Here is a 23,854-nt window from a genome sequence, read left to right on the forward strand (position 1 = left end):
GGTGCAAGAAACCAACAGGCGAAAATGAATTGGTAATTGTAGATTACAAGGGCCCTCCGATTGGCGGAAGGTGGGGTGGTAGTTAGGACGCGCCTGTTCGCCGTTCATGTGTCAGGCCATTTGGAAGGGGCGACCAGGCACAGTGCACACGGAAAGGGCAACATCGTAAAAGGGCAAGTACTCCCATGTAGGGCAATGTCAATCCTTTCTCCTCCTTTGTTTTCCTTGAACCCCTCTTTTGGATACCATTTGCGTACGACAAGACATTGTAAAGGCTGGGCGTGGGAGAAAGAAAACTGCCTCCCAATCCCATTCTCCATTTCGTTGACTTCTGCGTAGGCAAAGCGCCCACTCTGGCCGGGTGCTTGGTGTATGGCGTCATTGGCATGGATTCCCTCCACTGTGGCATTGGTACTTGCCCAGGTCACCAAAAATCCGGCACGTGGGAAGTCTTCAATCCGCTAGTTACGCTGGTAATAAGTCCAACATATTCCGTTCTTCACTTCCACCGCAATGCCTCCATCAATGTCTGCGACTTGTGTCCGTCCATACTGAACCCGCAGGATCATTGTCTGGTTTTCAACCTTCCTGGGCAATGAGACCGGTGCGTACGGAGTACAGTCAGCTCATGTCGTTCCCTGTTTGAACTTGAATTCGTCTAAATCAACCTGCTGGACTACGCGCAACAGGATTTCCGAGGCCCACATTCTCATATCGTGGAACCCCCAACGCGACTCGAAAACCAAGAACCGAATTCACACCAACACCCACTGCGACCACCCATCATGGCTCCTCAAGAGTCGGCCACCGAAGGCCTTCGCAATAGGAATGCCCCCATGCAAGCTGCTAATCAAAGCGAGGCCCGGCAGGCGGTGCTTCAGTTAAATGCCCTGGAGGAGAAATCAACCAAGAATGAAAAAGATAGGAAGACTTTTGGCCGAACTCCCAGCGGGACTGTTTTCACTGTGCCCTATACGCATGATATGGTGTCCCAGCTTCTCTCACCGTCCGAGCCGAAGAACTTGGGCGACTTATTGGTGCTCTTCATTTTGTTGCTTCACATTATCCTTGCATGGAGCCTTCCTTCAGTTTATCGGACACCTATACTCGGTGCAATTTTTCTGTGCTGGAGAGCCGGTTACAACATTGGCATTGGCTGGCTTTTACACATGCAGTCTCACCACAATCGTTTGGTACGCTGGGGTCGAATGTCGAAGCTGTTCCCCAGTGCCTCTAATGATGAGAATCCTCGTCCCAAATTGAGAGCCTTCGTCAAACGCGAATTGGAAACCAAAATTCCAAAGGACTACAATTTTGACGATGCACCACTTGAGTACAACACTTGGTTGGTCTTCCGTCGTATTGTGGACCTGATTCTTATGTGCGACTTTGTATCATACATGCTCTTTGCCATTACCAGTGCGCGGAGCCCTCCAGGAGAGTCAATCTTTATGACTCTCTTGCGATGGGGTATTGGTGTCTCTCTTTTCATCTTTAACCTTTGGGTCAAGCTGGATGCACACCGTGTAGTCAAAGACTTTGCCTGGTACTGGGGTGACTTTTTCTATCTCATCGATCAGGAACTTACCTTCGATGGAGTATTTGAGATGGCACCACATCCAATGTATTCGATAGGATATGTTGGATATTATGGCGCTTCCCTCATGGCTGCAAGCTACAAAGTGCTGTTCATCTCCATCATCGCCCATGCCGCACAATTTGCCTTTCTGGTCATCGTGGAGAACCCGCATATCGAACGCACCTACAATTCTCCACCGCCCCGTAAATCGATCATTGATATCCCAGGTATGCAAGATTCTTCGGCCGCAACAGGTCAATCTGCATCAAATTCACCGATCCCTGGCCATACACAACCTCCTCAGACACATAATCTGCTGGGATTGCAGAATTTCGATTTCTATCGCACGACTGATACCTCTGTGACAATCATTTTGGGACTAATGTTCGCATTGGCCTTTGGAACACCGGATACAACCTTCTGGAAGGCCTTCTTTGTCACTGCTGCCGCCATCTGCCGGATCTGGTATTCGGTTGGTCTGGGATACCTGCTCAATAGGCAGTCGTTGAAGAAAAAGTGGACCAGACACTTCGTCAAGTACGGCGAACCCACCGATGAGGCCTGGAGACAATGGAAAGGTACCTACCACCTGGGAATGTCCCTCTGTTATTCAACGTTCGCAGCGGCTGCATGGAAGATGTATAATGTGCCTTCCAGCTGGGACTATGGCATGATTCTCTTGAAACATGTTATCGGCATAGGACTAATAGCTTTGCAAGTCTGGACCGCTTTCAGTATCTACGATCAGCTCGGAGAATTCGGCTGGTTCTTTGGTGACTTCTTCTTTGACCAGCAACCAAAATTGACCTACGGAGGGATCTACCGGTTCCTGAACAATCCCGAGCGTGTACTTGGCCTAGCTGGGGTCTGGGGTGTCGCACTCATTACTAGTAGCAAAGCAGTGTTCTGCCTAGCAATTCTCAGTCACACCCTCAGTCTAGCATTCATTCAATTTGTGGAGCGACCTCATATGCAGAAACTATATGGTAGGAGCCTCCGACAAGATGCAGGACTAGTCAGAAGTCTTCGAAGATCCCTGCCTCCACCCTTACGGCAGTGGCAGGACGGTATGGACAAAGTGTTGAGTGAAACTTTTGACATCATGGAAGATGCCCTCGACGCCGCCAGACCAAAGTTGGCAGCAGGAGTCACAAGTATTGTTGAAGATTTCAAGGGGATCTTCCACAAGGTTCCCTCTCGAATGGTCATTCCCACAACCGACGTGGACAAAGTTGGGTTCAATCTCTCCGACTATAGTCTTGAGATTGCGGGAACCCCAGCATCCGCGCTAGCCGACTCTGAACGGTCCAGCGACAAAGAGTCCGCACAGGCAAGAACGCCTCCTGAGCGTACGAATGACTTCAAGCCACTCTTGTTTGAATACGGTGCTCCTGTTACGGTCAAGTGGATCGCCCCTATTGATCATGGCCAGAAGGATTGGGTTGGACTCTATATGGTATCTGATAATTCTAGCAGAGAAGTCACGAGAATATCCTCTTCTGGTCGCTGGGTTGCCACTAATCCCGGTATCTACGACTCACTTAACTCAGAAGCTGGCATTGTCAGTAGTGATATCAGGGTCACCGTCAAGAGCAAAGATGGAGTTGAGAAGGAGCTCTGTTCGGGCGAAATGGTCTTCTCCGGCGACAAGTTGTGGTGGACTCAAGGCAGTTTTGAATTCCGGTATCATCATGACGGCAAGCACACCGTGATGGCAATTTCCCTACCTTTTGAGATTCGAATCCCAACCTTTGGTGACGATGCGATAGAGATGTTGAATCCTAGCATCTCATTCTCGACACCAGCTTTGCCACATACTGACGAGCTCGTCCGAGCGGCGATTGGCAAGACACTGCTTCCCGTTGTTCAGAACTGCTTCGATCGAGATCCAAACATTGCACCCAGTACGGAAAAGCAAGCATTTGGCAGTCTCGTAGAACGGGACGGCAAGTACGCTAAGCGCGTTGTCTATGCCGTCCGTCATATGTTCGGAATCGAATTTGCCCCACAGGTGGTAAAGGCTGATGGCAAGGTGGAGAATTTGGCATGGAGAATCTGGGAGGCAAAGAAGGTGCTAGTGCCATATTCCATGTCGCGATCCAATGGAGCAAGTACACCTGTTGAGGCTGGGGTGAAGTGAGATCTCTCTCATGGTGTTTTTGTGTTGTTGACTTCCTCATTTCGAGTATCCAGTATTGGAAAAGCATTGCAAATTGGAGACTATGGGCATAGACATTGCAAGTTGAAAAATTGCAGAAGCATAAATGGAATAAAGAGATGCCTCTCTCGTGAAGAAGGCTAATTGAAAATGGACCTTGCGTCCTCCAAATCTATCCGTTTCTAAACTGTAGTCTGATACGTGCAAGTCCAGGGAAAGCTCCGCCCAAACGCTGACCACCAAATAAAAGGAATTCTACCTATACCACAGACATCTAGTAGAATATCGACCTGGTCCGGTGATGAGTCAAGACGTCTTCGATTTCACCTTTCTTCTCCATCTCCTTACAGGTGTCATAAAGAAAGAAATCAATAAGCACAGCATTCAGCTTTCCTTTGGCGTCGGGATGATTCCTTTCGATCTCGCGTCTGAGTAGTTCAACACACCAGACACTGCAGCCCCGGATCTCGACCTCCATGGCCTCGCCAGAGACAAACTCGTCGCGTCGCGAAATCCGCGACTCCAAGCGCGGCGAATACCACAGACAGCTGAGCGACTGCAGCATCTGGGGGATGCGATAGTCGGCAAACATGGTCAATGCGGAATCGATGTCGGTGAACGTCCCGTATGAGGTGCCGTTGAAGCACGCCCACAGGTCCGCCACCAGAATCTGTGCCCGTTTGTACAGCCGGACCGGCTTGTCGTGGAAGACCGTCGAATCCTGGAAGTTGGGGAAGTGCGAGACCAACAGGTTTACGAGTCCTGCGGCGGACTGGCTCGCGCGTGAGATGATATTCGTGGGTTTGCAGCCAAATTGCTCGTATAAGATCGTGCCGGCCTCGCGGAGGATGGCGATGCGTTCGGAGAGCAGTGGGATGGGTTCATCGGTTGCGGACCGGAAGATGTATTCTAGTGTTGAGTCCGGGCAGGCGTCTAAGTCCTGCCAGAAGTCTGGGGTGGTGATGGCATAGCCTTCATCCAATGCGCGTTGTAGAGCCGCCACCAGGGACCAATAGCCAGTCCAACGGTGATCCCTGTATTCGACTGCGAAGCGCTGTTCTGGTGGTAACTCGGACCAGAAGGAGAAGTTCAGCAGGTTCATGGTGAAGATGAAATTGACGGTGGCTTCGTCTTTGGCCTGCGGGTGGAGTTCATGCTCCGACCAGGTCTGTGTCGAGTAGCCCTTGCGCTGCATCAGCTGCCATATCGTCTCGGCGGCGGCTTTGGTCCCTGCCGTCGATATGGCGACATCGATCGAGTTGTTGCAGATGTACTCGGCTGATTGCAGCACTCCGGTCGTGGGAGGAGCGGTGAATTTGCCATCACCCAGGCCAAGGGATTGTCGTAGCAAGGCAAGTAGTTCCGGGTCGGCCTCGTCATCTGACATTTCTTTCTGCACCGCCAAGGAGATTCGATGTTTGGACAGTGGCCCTGATCTTCTCTCTGTTGAATGATCTTAGGAATTGGGGGGGTGTTATCCCACGGCGTGACCCTTGTTCGGGGGTGGGCGAGGAAGGATTGGTGGTTTGATTGTGGGTTGATATGCAAGGCACATAGCATTAGCCTTGGCCCCGGCTTAGTCTGGGATTAGTGGCATTGTGGGTGCTGGCTAACCTGCTACGGAGTAGTTGTCCACCACCTCAGCCCGCGCACATCCTGGGGGTCACGTCACCAAAGCATAACCGCCCAGTGGCGCCCACATGCCTGGAAGGGGTACCTATTCCGAGTGCTGTGCTTGGAGGTGCAGCACTCGTAGGTTTATGTACGTGGTAACCCAAGGGGGTTGGCTACAGGGTGCTGTGAGGCCTTGCGTCTTGTTGTCCGAGTGCCTGCAGGTAGCAGTCCCTAAACCAGTGCCTAATCAATAGCTCCCATATCGGTAACTCGCGAGTCACTTCCTCGTTATTACTCGTATGTAAAACTCATATGCCCCTCCACTCGGGAATCCCTCTCTCCGTTTCTGCAAGTCGCCGCTCCGCTCCCGCCGCTTACAAGCAAAAAGCAGCCTCATGCGAGAAAAGGGTCTGTGATCTGATCTGAACGATCTGCGCCCTTCTTCCCTCTCTCTCTCTCTATTCTTTATCTTCTTCACAACCCTTTCACTTCTACAAGTCCCCCTTATTCTGTACCATAGTACTTTGTCGTTCATTTCCACCAATCTCCCTCCAACCACGCTTCAGCTCGCCATGTTTATCGCCCTGTAGCCGTCACTCCACTTTCTTCCGTCACCTTTCTCAACCCCGACTCATCTAACCGCTCAAAATGCCGCGCGACAAGCTCGTCAGACAATCCCTTGGTGCTGCACATCGGCTGGTCAAAGAGGTAACCACCATCTCCGCTTCCCTTTTCCCGATCACGAACTAAAACCCACCTCCTAGTCCAAAGTCCTCCTCGTCGGCGCCGGCGGAATTGGCTGCGAACTCCTCAAGAACCTCGTCCTCACTGGCTTTGGTGAGATCCACATCATTGACCTTGATACAATTGATCTCTCAAACCTCAACCGTCAATTTCTCTTCCGGCAAGAACATATCAAGAAGCCAAAAGCCATTGTCGCAAAGGATGTCGCTCAGAGATTCAACCCTAATGTCAAACTCATTGCTCATCATGCAAATATCAAAGACAAGCAATTCAATCTTGAATTCTTCTCCCGGTTCACGCTGGTCTTCAATGCGCTTGACAACATGGATGCAAGAAGACACGTCAATAAGATGTGCTTGGCTGTTGATATACCTCTGATCGAATCGGGCACTACAGGTTTCAAGGGCCAGGTACAGGTCATCAAAAAGGGCAACACTGCTTGTTACGACTGCTCTCCCAAGAGCACCCCCATTTCATATCCGGTTTGCACCATACGGAGTACCCCGAGCCAACCCATTCATTGTATAGTATGGGGAAAGAGCTACCTGCTGCCCGAGCTGTTTGGTGTTGCGGAAGTGGAAACTCCCGATCTCGACAATACAGAAGACTCAGACAACGCAGAGGAGATTCGGAAATTGAAAGAGGAGGCACAAGCATTGAAGAAAATCAGACGGTCAATGGGCTCGGATGATTTCTCACGCCAGGTCTTCAACAAAGTGTTCAATCAAGACATTGAAAGACTTGCCAAGATGGAGGATATGTGGAAGGATAAGAAACCCCCAGTGCCCTTGTCCTATGACACCCTCGAACAAGAGTCGGCTGGCCTTGATCCCACCATCTCAAACGAAAGCCAGCGGACCTGGTCAATTGCCGAAAATTTCGTCATTTTCAAGGACAGCTTGTCACGACTCTCGAAGCGACTTGCTGAAGATCAAGCGGCGGCAGACAAGGCAGACCAACCGCGACCGATCATCACTTTCGATAAAGATGACGACAACACGATGGACTTTGTCACCGCATCCGGTAATTTGCGAGCCACAATCTTCGGTATCGAGGCAAAGTCAAAATTTGACACCAAACAAATGGCTGGAAATATCATCCCCGCTATTGCAACCACGAATGCCATGGTAGCCGGTCTGTGTGTGATGCAGGCATTTAAAGTCCTTAAGGGGGAATATGCTCGCACGAAATGGCTGTGGCTGTGGAATGGATCTCTTCGTACTGATCAATTAGAGACGCCCAATCCAGAATGCGTGGTTTGCGGTGTTGCTATGGCCAGGATATCTGTTGATCTCGAGAAAGCCACACTGAACGACCTTGTTCAGAATATTCTCAAGACCAACTTCAGTTACGGTGAGGAGGTCACGGTCATGACTGACGCTGGTATCATCTATGATCCGGATCTGGAGGACAATTTGGAGAAGAAGCTTTCCGACCTAGGTATTGGCGATGCCAGCTTCATTCTCGTCAAAGATGAGGAGGATAACACTCCACGTGTGGACTTGCAATTAGCTGTCGAGGCAAAGCAATCCGTCAAAGGCCGGCCGCCCGTTAGTCTTGTCCAGAAAGAAGGCGAAACATTTGAGATACCACGCAAGCCGAAGAAGATACCACCCGCCGAAGCACCAGAATCAGACGGCGATGATGTGGAGGTTGTCGCCAATGGCACAGCTTCGGCCACAGCTCCGGCCACAGCGAAACGGAAACGTGCCTTGTCTGATGCTGGCGCAAACGGGATAGAGACACCAGCGAAGAAGCTTCAGGGTGCTGTCTCGGCGAAGGTGGCGACAGACTCATCGTCGAAGGCCATTGTCATTGATGAGGACGATGGTGCACTTGTAATTGCTGATGATTAGAAACGCTCTCTTTATGGACGGGACACGACCGGATAGGACAGAACAGGATTATTTCGAGCATAAATACCCGAGCAGAGACGACGCCGCATGAAATGGGAGGGGCATTTGCACATGCTCGTGGACTTCAACGATTGCACCCCAATGTAAAAGGACCCGTCTATTTGCAAGCACATGTATCATCAGTCGAAAAGAATCCCTGAAGGGCAGACAGACAGAGGGTGTATCTGGATGGAATTTTGCATAGCCAGCCTGATATCGGGCAGAATTTCCGAAATGGACAGGAAAGCTCGAGCTAGCTTGTTCGAAATGCATAAGAGAGAGGCAACAGTGCTCAATAATGAACTGCTCAATCAATGAGGATACATAGCACTCGGATAGCGGGTTGGCCTTTGTGGATGTATGATTATAGAAGAGAATTGCATAGTTCTACGCATGAGCTGTATGCGGCCAGACCAATATTTAAAACAATTCAGAAAGCCTCCTCAGGCACATGGTCTATGTAATGGAAACGTATATCCTCGCTGTGGTGCATTAAGGTATTTGTTTCAGCGCCTTATATATCCCTTGCCGTTGAATATGTGGGGTTGGCCCTTCCGATTCCTCAGCCCATCTTTGCCACCAGTCCGCACTACATGCAGCCAGGCTAGATCATCAAATCGCACTGAGCCCACCATCGAGATTCAAGATGCAGTTATTTGCATACTCATTGCGCAGGAGGAACATGATGGCGTCCGCGACTTCAGCCGGTTTGCCAAACCTCCGTGATGGAATTTGCGCCGTCAGCTGCGCCTTTCGAGCCTCGGAGAAGCCTGTGATAGTGTCAAGAGTTTCCGTGAGCGAATCAAGTGCTTGCCCTTCTTAGGCCGCTCGCGCGTACGTTGCTATCAACAACTCGGGGGGTGGGGGAGGCAACTCACCTTCAATCATCGGTGTGTCAATGTATCCCGGCAGAATGGCGTTCGCGCGGATGGGCGGCATAACGTCCTGTGCCCGTTCGGAGAGATCGCCGCTCTCCAGGGTCAATACGCGGGTCAGTGCGATCAGGGCTGCTTTGGACGCTGCGTAAGTTGCTGAGCCTTTGCCGCCCTTCTGTGCCAGGAGAGAGGAGACGTTGACGATACACCAGGACGGCTCCGAGGCTCGACTGTCTGATTTATCTTTCTGGATCAATCTTGCCCTCGCCATATAATCGTTTAGCAACATTTTGGAGAGCTTGAAAGGCAGATGATAATTCGCGTCCCAGACAGCCTCTGCACCTTCATTTCGCTGCTTGATTATCAGCTGGTTCGAAGTCAAACCGGCGCAGTTGATCAGGGTGTTAATATACTGAAGAAATATTGTACGTGAGTATTGACTCTCCTCTCCTGGGGAAATAGAGGATTCCCTGGCTAGTTACAGGATAGGGCTGGCTTACCAATGGATTGAGTACAGATTTGACCATTTCTGGTGGGAATTTCATAAAGTCATTGCTCATGTATGACACAGGCGCGTCCGGGAGCCCTGTTGCTTCTGTGACCTTTTGAACTGCATTGCTTCCATTTGAAGCGGTTCTTGTGACAATGATAACGTGAGACGCGCCCTCGAGAACGGCACGCTGGGCTACGGCAAGGCCAATTCCTGACGTCCCACCGGTGAGAAGGATAGACCGCCCGTAGCACATGGTGCCTGTGGCTCCGTTTGACCGCGCAAATCTTTTCCATCGATCTTCGTTGGCAATGCTGTAGTCGGGCGATTTATTGGTTGGCTTGGAACCTAAAGACCTCGAAGAGACTTCTTTCACCTGTGGTGATTGTGGAGTGGCAGAAGCGTGACTAGGCATCACACTGGCAGAGACTGGACCTGTTGAGCCATGATCAGCCAACGTCGAGTCTGAACCGCTCCGTCGGCTTGAGATTTCTGTCGCTAAAGTATTCAGCTGTCTGGACTTTGGTGTTGCATCATAACCACTCGCAGATATCGTGCCTCGAGTAGCTGAGCAACTCAACATCCTCTGATGTGTAGGACGCCGAAATGCAGGAATTCTCCATCTGCCTAAGCGGAGTCCTTTCAATACATTGCAAATCGAGGTAGCGTTGCGTGACATCTGGGTGTGACTATCAAAGGCAGTCCATGAGACGTGATCGGGAAAGAGCCAATTAAAGTTCAAGAACGCGAGTAGCAAAACCCGTGAAAGAGCAACGCGTTTTGCTGCCCCTGACCGCCTTTGCCTTTTTCATTTTATCGCACGAAACCCATTCCCCCTTCAAACTTCAAAGCCAACTGTACTCCGACTGAGTAAGAAACCTAAGCTATTTGCAAGATCAATGCAGTCTTCCTTCCAGACTAGACTTATCTCGCAGCCTCCTAGATTCTCCAAAGGCCCTCACCATGGCGGTCAACGCGGATACGGCAACACCTTCACCATTCGTCACCCTCGTGTCTGCAGATGGCTTTGAGTTCCACATTCGCCGTTCTGCAGCTTGCGTATCTGCCACGATTCGCCGTATGCTAGACCTACAGAGTAAGTCATTGCTCACACTATTGATTCACACCAGCGACTGACCCTGGTTCCTCTAGACAATTTCAGCGAAGCCCAGACAGGAGTTTGTCATCTCGAGAATATCAGCGGCATTGTCCTTGAAAAAGTTGTTGAGTACTTCTACTACAACGAGAAACATCGTGACACTATTGGCGTTCCCGACATGGATATTCCCTCTGAATTGTGCCTGGAAATACTAATGGCCAGCGACTACTTGATCACTTGAATGCTGAGCTCGAGCAAATCCACCACAAATCACACGACAAAGACTCCATGGACGAGAGCCTCGCACAATTCTCAGATGGCATGTTTAAGATGTATGGTCTGACTCAATCCTGAACCAAAGATTCAAATACCTCCACGCTTCCATTCAGGCCATCACAGACTTCAGAAGTTGTTCAGGATTAGCTGAAAAGCCGAGTGGAGCATCGATGGCAAGATGAACACCTGCAAGCCAGCCAACACCCCACGGGGTTGATGCATAGAGACACTAGGCTAGCACAGTGTACCACAGCACCGGTGTCTGTCTAGGCTGCGTCTTACCAAATTGATGCACCTAGCGTCCAGGTCTCGACGCTTCGCCGCCTGCCCAGCACACACAGTGCTCAGATGGAGCCCGATCACCGGTCTTTTCACCGATGGCACGTAGACTATGGTACGAGACTAGTTGGACTAGAATGACGCCAACCATAAATGCAAAGGTTCGTCGCTCTACAAGATCCTACGATGCATGTCATCCGATGGATTTCCCTCCTCGTTTTAGTCCAGGTGATAGAAACACCAGGTCATTTTCCCTCCATGATGAATCTGGTATTTGTTCTACCCTCTCCAGAAGTGTTTCTCCTTGCTGTTCCTCCCCATCTCAAGCATATACGTCGCGAAAAACCTGCATCTCACAGGCCGACGTCTATAGTAGATGGTAGATCAATCCTCCCTAGATCATCAGGCAGTCCGCCTGGCTTTTCTCCATGCTGAAAAGCGGACGTTCTCTCAAGGGGAGACAGATATTTCTACTTGTTTGAAATCTCGCCAATTAGTGGTATCTATCATTTCTCCAGTTCACCACATTGAATGTTGGAAACAGATATATATCTGCTTCTTCAACTTTGACTCTTGCGTTCCAATATATCATGGTTCTCTCAAATGAGATATTCTATCTTTTCTCGCTGCTTCTAAGGGGTATCATATCTATCCTATCTGTCGTTGTATCGCTCCTACATCAACCGCAGTATCGACGTAGTCATGAAATATCATCAACAATATACTCGCCAGCCATGTACGCCTACAGACATGCCAATTCTCCCGGCTCTTCTCAAACGCCAGCGTTATCCATTGCAATTGATCAAAGGCTCCTCATAGGAACAAACCCTGTTTCCTCACTTCTGCTGGGTTTGTGGCCTTTGCTTAGCACCACCACCCTTCCCTTTGCCCTTGCCCTTTGTACGTCCGAACTTTTGCTCGAACAGTTTGTCCGCTCCGAAACATGCATCGCTCAATCTGAGATAGCTAACAATCCCTGAATCGACCACAGCCAGGATGAGGTTCCTCTTGCCATGCTTGATTCGGGCCTCCAGTCTGCCGACTTTCTCCTTTGAAACTGAATCTTCTGGCACTGAGTCGAGGAGACCTCCGATTTGAGTGAGAGTGGGCATGGCAGTCGAGCGGGCGTCAAGGACACAGATGCGGTAGTCTGGAGGTGGAGGTGCGGTCTTCTTGTAGGTTGTGTTGGGTTTCCAGGCGTACATGTGGATGCGATAGGGTGGCTGCGGGGTGCGGCTTGCTACAGCCGACGTTGGCTCTGGAGCTGTCGTCGAGTGTGAGCCATCGATAGATCTGGGGGAGGAAGAAATGGGATTGTGGAAGGGAATCAAGGTCAGGGCGCGGAATATGTCTGCATAGTTTCGGTACAACCCAGGGGCCACAAGCGGTCCAAACGATGGACAGGATTCTCCTCGCTGAGGCATGAACAACCAGGAACAGATTCTGCGGATGAGACCTCCTGGGCCATAGGTTGAAGACCTACAGCTTTGTTCTCCATGAGAGTCGGACAACGATGTGGATACATTCTGGCCTCCTGTCGAGAGCTCAGGGTTGGCATTGCCGTTGGCAGTTCGGAAATCGCTGTCATGCCATGTTGGGGCTCTTTGAACAATGTACCCCGACCTCTTCAGTCCAGCATAGACGTTGTACCTTTCCAGAGTAAGCCCGTCTTTGCCGATAAAACTAGCGTATGCGCCCTGGAGACTCATGGGAAGTTCCCCATCTTTTGGAGCTTTTTCAGATTCTGGGACTTGACCAACTTTGTCTTGATCCGCGTTCTCAGGATTTTCTGAGTTCTCTTCTGGGGAGATGTTCCCTGTCTGGTCACAACTGATATTCTCTGCCTCTGAGGAAATCTCGTCTAGATCCGGCCATCGAATGTCCAGGCTCCCGCGCTCTAGCAAGTAGAGTGCTTCTTCCGGGAGTAGCCACATCCAATTGTTCCTGTCCGCTTGACCCATATTCTTAGAGTGCGTACTCTTGAAATTGTGAATCACGACACATCTGCCTGTCCTCCTTACGACTCCATCTTCTTCCCACCTCCATTGCTCCTCGTCCGACAGGTACTGGCCTATGACATGAGCCCTCCCTGAATGAATCCTGGGTGCACTGAGAGCATTGTGCATGGCTAGACGGGAGGCATCGAGGGCAGAGGCTTGCGACCGGGTAGGATTTGGTTCGAAGTCCTTGGTGCCTCGCTTCGGGACCACAACGGCTGCTCCACTGCTCGAGGCGGCTGCAGTGAGTTGGGCGAGAAATCGAAAGTCCTGGGTTTCATCTTCCAGGTCGTCGGCCTCAGGCTGGTGGGAAGCCGATGAAATCGCGTCTTCGTCAGCGTCGGCCATTTTAGCTAGTCCGCTATATTTTTCCGCGAGTGGGAGGAAGGAATGAAGGGCGGACTTGTGGACGGTGAACACAATCCGTCCAGTGTCGTTTGTTCGTCGTTCACAAAGTCGGAGATTTTATGACTCAGTCTCAGAAAAATAGCTGAGCAATGCGAGTCAATCCTCCGCTCCAATCTTACGTATCTTAGCGTTGGAATATTAATTAAATACACACCTAACCTAAATACGGAGTACAGCAATATGCTCAGCTACATCTTCCACCCTTCATCAGAATAATATTAGTTTCTCAACGGAAGTAGTCGGATGACTATTTCCGGAGTACAAGAACATTTCCCGAGACAGCCTCGCCTTGCATGCATGTAGCACGTGCATAGCCAGGAAACATCTAAGATCACCGGCCGGATGAGTCACTACCAAGCAACGAGATCTCTAGCACCTCGCCTCGACGAATCGGTGAATCTGCTAACAGCATCAAAACTTAGTGAGGTAAACACGAAAACCAAACAGGATAGAAGATTCATCACTAGGGCAATATTGTGCTTTTATCCGTTCTCGGTCACAAAGATCCCTTTCTCCGTTCGAGCAAGGCTAGAAGCTCTAGCACACTCCGCCATCTTGCCTTCTCAACAGACGCATTCCGTAAATCTTGCCTGCTTTCCCGCCCCATTCAGTTTTGCATCTATCCGGCCAGCCTCTTCAAACAGGAACATGGCCGCCCCTCAGCTGCCAGCATCGCATTCAGACACCCCGACCAAAGCTCCCTCGCAGGACTCTTCGACACTCAACCTGATCTCCTCCGTTTTGGACTTCATTCGTGGGAATCTGGGCAACATCCTCGAAACTTGGGGCCGTGATTCCCCACAGTACCAGTCAGCCAGTGTAATTATGCAAGCGTATCTGGCTGAGAACGTGAAGCGGATCAAAGGCAAGGTCCAAGAAGGTGAGATCGAGGCATTGATGCAGGGGTTATCACTGGAAGACCGTCAGGGGACATGATTGAACCACCGGTCTGGTTCTGTGGAGGAAAATACACGGGGATTCAAACTGCAAGATTGCCATTGAGGGTGGCGCAGCTTTGAAGTATGGTTCTTGTTAATGGTTCTTGTTCCTTTCAAACATTTTCAAATCAATCCATCACCGACCGCTACGTTCAAGTTACTGTGCGAGCCACGAGAACTCTCCGTGTCGCCCGCGCTTTGAGATGGATCCGTAAAGCGGGTTCTAACCGCGAATCCTGCACCACCCCCTGCAGAAGGCAAAACAAATCAACACCACAACGCGGACCTGATCACCAATTTCGTAACATCACCAACTTCTGAAGATTCCCTTACAAGGGCCCCTACGCTTATAAAATATGCATCGAGAAAGGAATCAGATGTAGCGATGATGGCTCGGACAGTCGGATTTGTGGCTGCGACACTCAACTTTGTTCCCAATTTTGGCATTGATGTGAAATGAATAGAGCCTGATAGGATATATAGGTAAAGGGGAGTTTCGTACAGAGTAACACCCGCAGGTAATTGTTAAATGATATAGCAATAGAGGTTGAATTTTCAACCCCGTTTTTAGTATGAGAGATATCTCTTCATGTCCCATAAGCAGTCAATAGTAGGCTATGATGCTGATGGCGAAGGGGTGGTTCAGCCTCACACGTGACCCGGTCAAACCCATCGCATCTCTAGCCACTGACCTTCATCCAAGAAAGCATGTGAAGATCAGTGCCAGAGGCCACGCAGCTTCCAAAAGTTGATGTACAGCATGCAAGGCAGACCTGGATTCGCTGCTGAGAAATCCGGGTCCAGAGAACAATAACAGTTCATCTGGGTGTATGGTAATGGTGCAGACCTTCTGACACCCGCCCTGCTCCGTTGGCTTACCTAACAGTGAGCCCGGAGGCTTAAGAGATAGCCTAATACAACCAAATGTCCTGGACTTGGGATTCTTCCCTTCTTTTCATTCTTCGTCCGTCATTTCCAACCACCTTCTCTCCTCGGCTCTGAGATGATTGGTCATCAGACTCGGAAAGTGGCATAGCTCCGCTCGCTTGACGCAAAGTGCTCGGTTCAGTCATCTTTCTGTGTCCTGGGATGGGATGTCACGATGCGTAATGAGGCTTGGAATTGTTAATCAATCAATGATGTTCCGAAGCTATGGATCCATAGGACGCGAAAGCAGGAGGTGATGATGCGCCGCGGAAAAGAGGATGAGAGGACATAAAATGGGGCCTGAGAACCCGCGGAGCCCTAATCTCCATTTACTATCTATTATTCGTCAAGCATCAACCAGCTCAGTCGTCCCTAAGTCCTAAAGAAAAGAAGAAGAAATGGAACAGAAATGGCCGCAGAAATATCGGCCCTTCCAAAAGGAAGCCCTGATCCTGATCGTGATCACAGGCGTGAATGGATTCGTCGCCACCGAACTTGCGCAGCAAGTTCTCACACGAGCCTACTGAGTTCGAGGCACCGTTCGCCCCACGACGAGATGGAAATGGCTGGTCGATGATCTGTTCCGCGCCGAAGCCTCCCAAGGGACTCTTCGAAATGGTCACTGCTGTTGGTGCCCTGCTTCATCCTAAGCAGAATGCGTCCACGAATGGTTGGCTGTTTGCCCTATATGTAGTGACCTGACTGCGTCGTTAAGAGCTGGTGAGTGGAATTATCCCTCGTTAATATGACCATCAGGAAAATTGAATCCGCTGACATTAACAGTCACGCTCACCACCACCAACAGGCTATGTACTCCATCTATCTCCAAGGCGTGACACTCCTCCACCTCGCGGCTTTTCTAAATCCCTCCATCAGGAGTGAGCGGATTCAGACTCATTATACCATCGTCTCCACATATGTTGTTCCCATTGATTGAATGTCTTTCTGAAGTCGTTCTTTTGCTTGGTTCCAAGAGCCAGAACCTTCGGGGAACGGCCGTTGCTGTATTCGGTTACATAGACCCATTATTAAACAGAAGATATTAAAAGTGGCGTGGCGAGCTGGCCATTTGGGAACCACCGAGGTGTTGCGCGACCAGCCCTCACATTTAGATTTGCTTGGAGGGTTTGCCTGTGTTGAGCCGATGGGAGCCTAGGAAAGAACTGACAATTTCATCTACTTGAAATGATTGAACCCTTGGACAGAGGTTAGGCCCCCCCAAAACCAATGATCAACACGGGAACGATACACAAAACGGAAGCAAACCCAAGAGGTTAATCATGAATGTATATCAAATCCGTCATATCATTACTATCTCAAAAGCCTGACCTGACCTTTCCCAATCATGGTCTCTACCGGATCTCGAAAAACCCTCCTGAGATCAACGCCATGCACAAAGACATGAGTAAACAAATACGGCCCAACGCGTTTGTTCTCACGCGGCCAAGAATTCTGGTTTTCATCGGCAAAGCTGGGAGTTGCTGAGGGATTGCTGAACGAGAGCGGGCCCAAAAACTTAGTCTCGTACTGACCTGCTTGCTTTTTGAACAAGTCTGATTTTACGACTCCAGCGTGCAAAGTACACAGTGATTTCGTGCTCAAACTTGCTGAGCTGTCTTCGGTTTAATTATCAGTGTGAAGTTCTCCTTGAAGGCGGCAGTCGAATTTCTTGGATAGGCTCATTGGTGAATGGGATTTCCATTGCTGGTAGTGTTCGGTCCATCTTTGGAACTGCAGACTTCCGCTTTTCAGTCGTCCCAAGTCGCGTCCAAAGTTCCGATTTCTAATCTGTCTTACTCCTCAATCGGAAACAGCCCAATTTCATGGGAGGGCGAAGCCGGAGGAGTCCAAACTCTCTGGTTTTTATTTGTGGTAGCTGCATATCTTTCCGTAAACGAAACAAGGATTTGGCTGGTGTTCCGTCAACCGTTGGGGAAATGCAGTCCATGTGTTTCGTTAGTTTGAAGCGTCTGCTGTCCCTCCTTCAATCGATCAGTGGTCTCTTTGCCGTGCCTACGATTGCTACTCCCAAGCAGCTCAAGGCATTCGGATCCGAACTCCGTATTATACGGGCCAGGGGTAGGCGGGGGTTGTCAGCGTTCACGTGCGCTGCGTCTCGCGCCGCCTGTTCGATTGCTTCCATTTCTGCTTTACACGCAGCGTGGTCGAGTGGGCAAACGACAATCGGTTGTTTTAATACAATGTCTTTCGCGCCATTCATCGACGCCTGTAGAGGATTATTTTGTGCACGATTGACACATATTGTAACAACTCACCTTGATGGTCAAGTAATATTCCACCTTGTACAAGCCTGCTGTCGTGGTGAAACCCGTTACAGCGTATGACGGGAATGCCGCTTTGCCTCGGGGCATAATGCCATCTGAATCACGAAGATCATGTGCAGGGAATACAAGGCCCAAATTTGTGAAATAGCCGGCTTCAGGCATCTTTACGCCAACATTTTCGGTTTTCTTGACCAAGTTCTTGGTCTTTCTCTGAGGCTCATCCCCTTCATGATTGTAGATGACTTCTTCGTCAACGCCAATCTCGATCTTCCGTATGGTGACTTTGCGTGCTTTGGAAAGCCAATCTGGGTTTGGTGACAGTTTGATGTAAACGCTGACTGGGTCAAGTGGACCGTAGGACCATCTTGGTAGAGAGATGCCCAGAGTGACCAAGTGATCCGTCACACGTTCAGCAGATTCGGGGCGATTGTACATGCCGAAAGTCGACAGTGTATCGTATCGCGCAATGGGAACGGGGAAAGTATACTGTTTTCGATCGTTAGAGCCATACCCTACGGTCACGACCATCTCGTAGAACGTTTCAGCAGTGCGTCGGGGTAATTGAAGACTGGCGGGCGGAACCCTTCTGGCGGTCTCTTGTCCGCCCCGACCAAACGGAATGAATATCACAAAAGGCAGGTCCATATACATTATCTCTTCGTAGTCTCTATTGGCTGGGCATCGGAACAATAACATCTCTTTCCCCACGGTTTCGGTGGATTCCTTCCTGGGCGCAGCCAGATGCTTTTTGGTGACGGAGTCGGCATGGGGATGAATGCTTTCTCTCCTTTGGAGAGCGATCGTGACGATGGATATGTTGACGGGACTGGATATCCCGACGCCGGGACGGACTTCGACGGTTCCCTCAATGCGAGGCTATAACATGTCAGCTTTGACTAGTGCATCGCTCACAAGTGGGGGCAGAGAGTGCGCACCAGCGTAGCAGATATCCCAGGGTAACCAACGAGGAAATTTGTGTTCGGACGACCAGATACTCGCACGAAAGCGTTCATCTTCTTGCAGAGGTATGCCTTAGACGTTGACCATCAGGTATGGACTGCGAAGGAGTTCGTTTCGGGAGGCCTAGAACAGGACTTGCGATTCGCGGCGGCCTTGTTCTGAATGACAGTATGAAGCCCATAGAGACGTCTTTAGAGCAGGCGTTGCTACATGCGAGCAATCAAGCAAGGCGTGGGAGTGGGATCCTTTGTTATTCCATCAATGGAAGGCTGAGTCTGAGTGGGTGACACGGAATTGAGGGTGCTTTGGCACGGGGCGGAGGACAAAGCTGGCGTGGAGGTAGGGATGACAAAGGATAAAGATACCGCAGAGAGCGCAGGCAAGATCAAAGGGATGATATTTTTTGTGTAGCAAAAATGATTAGAAGCGAGTGATGACTGTGGGATAGACTCGTGTTTGGGCTGTTGTGAGGCCACTGGGTCTGTGTTGCTGAGCGCGGGATCGTTCAGTGTTCGGAGCACCAGGTATTGGGTTACGGATATGGAGTGCTTGGTTCAGATTGTGGAGGAGGTTCAGGTCGACGAGCACAGTAGGAGCTCTAGGCACGGAATAGTGTTAGGTGGAGGAACACACCGATAGGGCACCTGGGCTTTACTCGTAGGTGTTGCTCCGGACGCAGGAATAGGCACAACCACAAGGGTTGAGGGCTCGGGGCCTGGGGCTCAAGGGCTTCATGGTTAGCACTTGGTGGCCCATCGGGCTTTGATGTTCGTACCAATGAAGTTAGTCAGTACCTTGAGTTGACGGGCCATGGTAGGGCTAGGACTAGCATTCGGAGGAGGGAGCGCAGCTCTTACCACTAGCACTGTGCATACGTAGCCGCCAAGGCCAACTTAGTCAAGCACTTAAAATGTCAGTTACTTGTCCTCAACTCCCATCCTGACATTTGTACTCCGTACCCAAGGTACCCAGATTCCCAAGAATGCAACAAGTTGAATTTGGATAATCATATATGTAACTCGTTAAGTCACTAAATTACTTCCTCACTCTGGTATTTACATGACGACTGGGTTCTCGTGCCTCTACGAAGAAAGCGACAGCGCTAGCGAACTGATAGCAGAGCAAGAAAAGGACAACCTGCGTACGGAGTGCTCGTAGTATCCTAACTAGCACCATGGCTCACGACCTTATCTGCATTACTCGTAAGTACTCGTAGGTACCAACAAATAAGTCTGGTTTTGATCCTTTGTCGGTACTGTCTTCCGTACTCCGGGCTATCGAGTCTTGCAGCTGTCAACTGAATTGACATTCCGCATGTTCTTCCCCTGATCCATCCGGCTCAAGTAAACTACAATACTTTCGAGTCTTGAATATATGGATCCTGTCACGTCCACAGCCTTACCAACCTAATTTCTTACCGACCAAGTGCATGCGAATATGCAACTAACGCACTGACTGATTGATGTATGCATACACTTACGGCTTAACCTACATGCTATGGACCCCAAAGTATGCTCGCCTTCAAACCTTCTTTATTACCGGTAGTCGTACCTTGTAATTCGATCGGGCTTCTTTCGGCCCCCACGAAAGACCACCACTGCCACAGGGCCACCAAGACATAGGCGCCTACACGCACTCAAGTTTGGGCCCCTCGGGCTGCTTTGGTGCCAATCCTGCACGTTCACGTCCACCCCCATCCACATCCACGTTCATTTCACGTCCAATGCAATCAACACGTCAGTCAATCTGCAACCCGCTCTGATAGCGATTCTGAGTTCACGTGTATCCCTCCTGTTCCCGCATCAGCCATTGGCGTGCCTGATAAAAGTCCGTCCACGGATTCTCTTTTATTCTCCGTCGGCGGTACGTACAGCTGGGCATTGGATATTCTTTTGAGGCCAGCCATCCACGCCCGTTTGTGGGCCCAATAATAATTCCGTTCCCTGACACCGTCGTACTACTCCGTATGCGAACTACGGTACTCCTCAGACTTGATCACCCCGTGCCTGCCCCTTCCCAAGCCGGGCATCTATTGCGACCTATGTAATGAGGACCCAAGAGTGCCACTCTTGGGCCCGTTCGCTGCCAGCAGTTCGAGTCTTGCCTTGACGAAGAATCAAACGTCGCCACTTGTTCGGGAATGATGGCATCCTTTCGGCTCATCGCTGTCGCTTGCATGTTCAGCACTTTTAGCTGAAGTCATGGTTTCCTTCCTGATACGGTGTGGTGTAGCTGAGCCAACACCTCGACGAAGATGCAATATGTCTGCAAGGATCTCTGCATCCTGAATTTCCTGCCCTAGCTAGCCAGTGGGTTGGCATGGATCGTGACCGCATTGAGCGTAATCTTTTCCCCCTTTGGTCGGTATTTTTTGTCAACTGCGACAGCTTCCATCTTGTCCAGAGTACCTCCTTCCTCCGCTCCTTCGATGATGCGACCAAAGACAGTGTTTTTCCCGTCAAGATGTGGCGCTTCCTTGAAAGTGATGAAGAATTGACTTCCGTTGGTTTTGGGCCCCTTATTCGCCATCGAAAGCATGCCCCGGCCCGAATGTCGCAGAGCCGGAATCTTGATCTCGTCCTCAAAGTATTCTCCCCAGATCGAGGTCCCTCCCTTCACGACTGCGTCCGTTGTACCTTCACGAGATGACTGTGAGGTGTCGCCGCCTTGGATCATGAACTCGGGGATCATTCGATGAAAGGGGGTCCCATTATAAGCTCCGGACGCGCACAGTGCTAGGAAATTCTCAGCCGTCCTAGGAACGGATTCACAGAAGATCTCAATCTTGAGGTCACCGTGAGTAGTCTGCAGCTGGTTATTCATCAGCGGAAACCCTCGAATACCTCCAAAATACATACCGTGACAGACATGATTTGGAAACTTCGGGGTCTGAAGTGGACAGCTCCGAAATTCACAAAGATACCAGACCAGGCCCAATGGCGCCGGTAGTCTAGGCCGAAAATCAAATAACCTTTGCCGCACCTTCGCTGTCTCGATGTTAAATCCTATGGGGATGGACCGTGGGCTTGACGAATTGGAGAAGAAACTTGGTTCTCACGTGATCAGTGAGAGATGACAAGGTCACGTGGATTACCTTCTGGCCTCGCATATTCGTTGGCATGTACCTTAATGCTTTCTCTTAGAAGCAACACTCTCACGGGAAATCTCAACATCACAAAAGAATATACCCTGTCAATCGGTCAAACCCGTTTCCGAGCCTCATTGGTTCGCATGCCTAATGCCATAACTCCCCAAACTCGTAGCCGTCCTTCCCCTAGCCCTCACCTTGGGTGAGGGAATGCCTGTACATGTGCGTAATCTTTTTAAAGTACTATCCACAACTGCGATCATTCGTTCTGAGCTTTAACGTCGTAACAAGAAAAGAAGGGAAAAAAGGCCTGGTCCTGGTCCCTAGTAGTACAAGTCGAGCTATTGCTCTGACATGCCGAGAAATGAAAGTTGTACAAATGGATCCATCTAGGTTCATTGGCCTGAAAGAAAACCCCTGGCTTCGATGGTGCTCGCTTTTAGCTCGTTGCTGACAATAAGTTCGAGTTCTTTTTGCCCATCCAAGTCATTAGCATAGAATCAAGCTGGGATTGCATCTCCGCGAGCTTGCTCCGTTCAATCGAAAATAAATTGCTCATAAGTGGGTGGTCAGCCCCAACTGGTGTGATATTCGACTTGTCATGAACAATAATCAGGAGATCCTTGATATCTTGGTCATTCTCCATGTAGGATCTCAATGACGCGTCCGACCACGTTGGTGTGGATCGAGAGGTAGAAGGTGTGTGGGTTGCGGTAGAAGGTGACGGCTTGGATGTGCTGGCAGTCCCTTCAGACTCCGCGTGGCTGGTTTCGATTGGCAAGGGTGTTGACCGCATAGTTGTCTCCTGTCGCGCTTGCTGATTTATCGGTCCGATCGACTCTATCGGCGAAACTCGTATGGAGGAGTCTGAGCGAGATTGTTCATCCTGACCCTCTGCGAGAGGTGATATGCTCTTGCGATCTTGGTCTTCAGCCTTGGGTGTGTGTCCATCGTCTTCAGACCCACTATCATCAATGGCGAATCGTTCTTTCGCTCGCTTGGAATAAATCGGCTTAACAGGAGAGCTTGTTTCTGCATTAGCAGAAGAAGTAGATTTCAGAGCAGTAGTAATTGGCGCAAAGATGGATCTCTTCTCTGTGAGTGAGGGGAACCGATTCACCTGGCCAGTCGGTTGATTCTGTGTTGTGGTAGAAGACAAATCTTCAGCTAGCTCGGACTCAGATTCGACCTTTCGAAGTGTAGGCGGTGCTGGTGCTGGTCCTGATAGGGCGGGCGGGGTCACAACTGGCGCGGTTACCACGTCTCGCTGAGGCGCACGCGCCTCCGTGGGCGAAGACTTTGGTGAGGCCATTGGAGGTGTTTTCTGCAATTTGCTAGGTTTGCGCTCCAGGCCACCGTCAGGCTTCGAAAATGTGACTGATTCCATAGAGTCCTTTGATTGCGGGGATTGTCTCAATTCTTCTGACGGTCTTTCTTCTCTCTCTTCCTGAGGGGCACTGCCCTTCTTTCGCTTGAATAAGCCGCTTAGCATACCCTTCTTTTCCTTCTTTTTGTCCTTGTCCTTGTCCTTGTCTTTGAGTTTTTCTTCCGCGCCGACGACCTTATCAAACGTGTCCAGGCTTTGACGCTGTCGCACTTCTTGTTCTGCAGATTGACCAGACTCCGAGTCACCCCTCAATAACCGCGGAGTCAGTGAGATCTTTTTGGTCTCGACGGTGTCGTCTCTAAAGAAGGAATCGGTGTTGCGAACCACGCCTTTCCGGGACCTTGAGACGGCATCTTCGGTTCTGTTTTGCTCAACTGTAGCAACGTCTTGCTGCTGAGCCTTAGTCGAACTAGTCGAAGACAGGTCACTCTTCAAGCTGTCATTACTTGTCATTCGCTGGATTCCATTTGCTGAGGCGGCATTTTGTTGGGCTTGAGGTTCTCGATCTGCTTCTTGTCGGCTGTCGGCATCGTCGTCATCATTTTCGTCAGTTCCTTGGTCAAGCTGGCTATCATCGCCCTCTTCTTCTTCATCGGAATATTCGTAGTCGGAAGGCTCATAGTATGTGGGTGCAGCAAATTGGACTGTTTTTGCGTTTCTTCGGCGCATCGCCTTCTTTAGGGGATTCTTAGACTTTTCTGGGTTGTCTCCAAGCATCGACGCTGACAGCTATAGTCATGTTAGCAGCTATCGACCACTTTATCGAGTGACAAACATCAATGTTCCTATGTTTATTTAGTCGCGCCAAGCGCTCTGTCGGTGTTTCTATGTGCTCAGCGGGCAAGTACCCTGTTC

The 23,854-nt window shown here is 50.2% G+C and overlaps 10 protein-coding genes across 10 annotated transcripts; 4 read left to right on the forward strand and 6 right to left on the reverse strand.

Annotated features, from left to right (window-relative positions):
* Window positions 1–785: 785 nt before the first annotated feature.
* Window positions 786–3,719, forward strand: A1O9_10966 (phosphatidylethanolamine N-methyltransferase; the record flags this gene model as incomplete). Its single annotated transcript, XM_013400194.1, has 1 exon — window positions 786–3,719. The coding sequence occupies one exon, from the start codon at window positions 786–788 to the stop codon at window positions 3,717–3,719; it is 2,934 nt and encodes a 977-aa protein (XP_013255648.1).
* A 292-nt stretch (window positions 3,720–4,011) lies between these two features.
* On the reverse strand, window positions 4,012–5,124 carry A1O9_10967 (uncharacterized protein; the record flags this gene model as incomplete). Its single annotated transcript, XM_013400195.1, has 1 exon — window positions 4,012–5,124. The coding sequence occupies one exon, from the start codon at window positions 5,122–5,124 to the stop codon at window positions 4,012–4,014; it is 1,113 nt and encodes a 370-aa protein (XP_013255649.1).
* Window positions 5,125–5,999: 875 nt separating this feature from the next.
* Window positions 6,000–7,951, forward strand: A1O9_10968 (ubiquitin-like 1-activating enzyme E1 B; the record flags this gene model as incomplete). The annotated part of the gene is made up of 2 exons (XM_013400196.1): window positions 6,000–6,059; window positions 6,116–7,951. 2 exons carry the CDS (start codon window positions 6,000–6,002, stop codon window positions 7,949–7,951), a joined length of 1,896 nt encoding a protein of 631 aa, XP_013255650.1.
* Window positions 7,952–8,602: 651 nt separating this feature from the next.
* A1O9_10969 (uncharacterized protein) lies at window positions 8,603–9,611 on the reverse strand (the record flags this gene model as incomplete). The annotated part of the gene is made up of 3 exons (XM_013400197.1): window positions 8,603–8,760; window positions 8,869–9,277; window positions 9,366–9,611. 3 exons carry the CDS (start codon window positions 9,609–9,611, stop codon window positions 8,603–8,605), a joined length of 813 nt encoding a protein of 270 aa, XP_013255651.1.
* A 707-nt stretch (window positions 9,612–10,318) lies between these two features.
* Window positions 10,319–10,695, forward strand: A1O9_10970 (transcription elongation factor B, polypeptide 1; the record flags this gene model as incomplete). Its single annotated transcript, XM_013400198.1, has 2 exons — window positions 10,319–10,451; window positions 10,508–10,695. 2 exons carry the CDS (start codon window positions 10,319–10,321, stop codon window positions 10,693–10,695), a joined length of 321 nt encoding a protein of 106 aa, XP_013255652.1.
* A 1,150-nt stretch (window positions 10,696–11,845) lies between these two features.
* A1O9_10971 (uncharacterized protein) lies at window positions 11,846–13,354 on the reverse strand (the record flags this gene model as incomplete). Its single annotated transcript, XM_013400199.1, has 1 exon — window positions 11,846–13,354. One exon carries the CDS (start codon window positions 13,352–13,354, stop codon window positions 11,846–11,848), a length of 1,509 nt encoding a protein of 502 aa, XP_013255653.1.
* A 708-nt stretch (window positions 13,355–14,062) lies between these two features.
* A1O9_10972 (uncharacterized protein) lies at window positions 14,063–14,350 on the forward strand (the record flags this gene model as incomplete). Its single annotated transcript, XM_013400200.1, has 1 exon — window positions 14,063–14,350. One exon carries the CDS (start codon window positions 14,063–14,065, stop codon window positions 14,348–14,350), a length of 288 nt encoding a protein of 95 aa, XP_013255654.1.
* A 2,913-nt stretch (window positions 14,351–17,263) lies between these two features.
* On the reverse strand, window positions 17,264–18,577 carry A1O9_10973 (uncharacterized protein; the record flags this gene model as incomplete). The annotated part of the gene is made up of 3 exons (XM_013400201.1): window positions 17,264–17,506; window positions 17,556–18,440; window positions 18,500–18,577. 3 exons carry the CDS (start codon window positions 18,575–18,577, stop codon window positions 17,264–17,266), a joined length of 1,206 nt encoding a protein of 401 aa, XP_013255655.1.
* A 2,245-nt stretch (window positions 18,578–20,822) lies between these two features.
* A1O9_10974 (peptidyl-prolyl cis-trans isomerase-like 3) lies at window positions 20,823–21,347 on the reverse strand (the record flags this gene model as incomplete). Its single annotated transcript, XM_013400202.1, has 1 exon — window positions 20,823–21,347. One exon carries the CDS (start codon window positions 21,345–21,347, stop codon window positions 20,823–20,825), a length of 525 nt encoding a protein of 174 aa, XP_013255656.1.
* Window positions 21,348–22,051: 704 nt separating this feature from the next.
* Window positions 22,052–23,716, reverse strand: A1O9_10975 (uncharacterized protein; the record flags this gene model as incomplete). Its single annotated transcript, XM_013400203.1, has 1 exon — window positions 22,052–23,716. One exon carries the CDS (start codon window positions 23,714–23,716, stop codon window positions 22,052–22,054), a length of 1,665 nt encoding a protein of 554 aa, XP_013255657.1.
* Between the last annotated feature and the right edge of the window lie 138 nt (window positions 23,717–23,854).

Source organism: Exophiala aquamarina, assembly GCF_000709125.1.
Source record: "Exophiala aquamarina CBS 119918 chromosome Unknown aczIA-supercont1.15, whole genome shotgun sequence".
In the NCBI taxonomy this organism is placed as follows: domain Eukaryota; kingdom Fungi; phylum Ascomycota; class Eurotiomycetes; order Chaetothyriales; family Herpotrichiellaceae; genus Exophiala; species Exophiala aquamarina.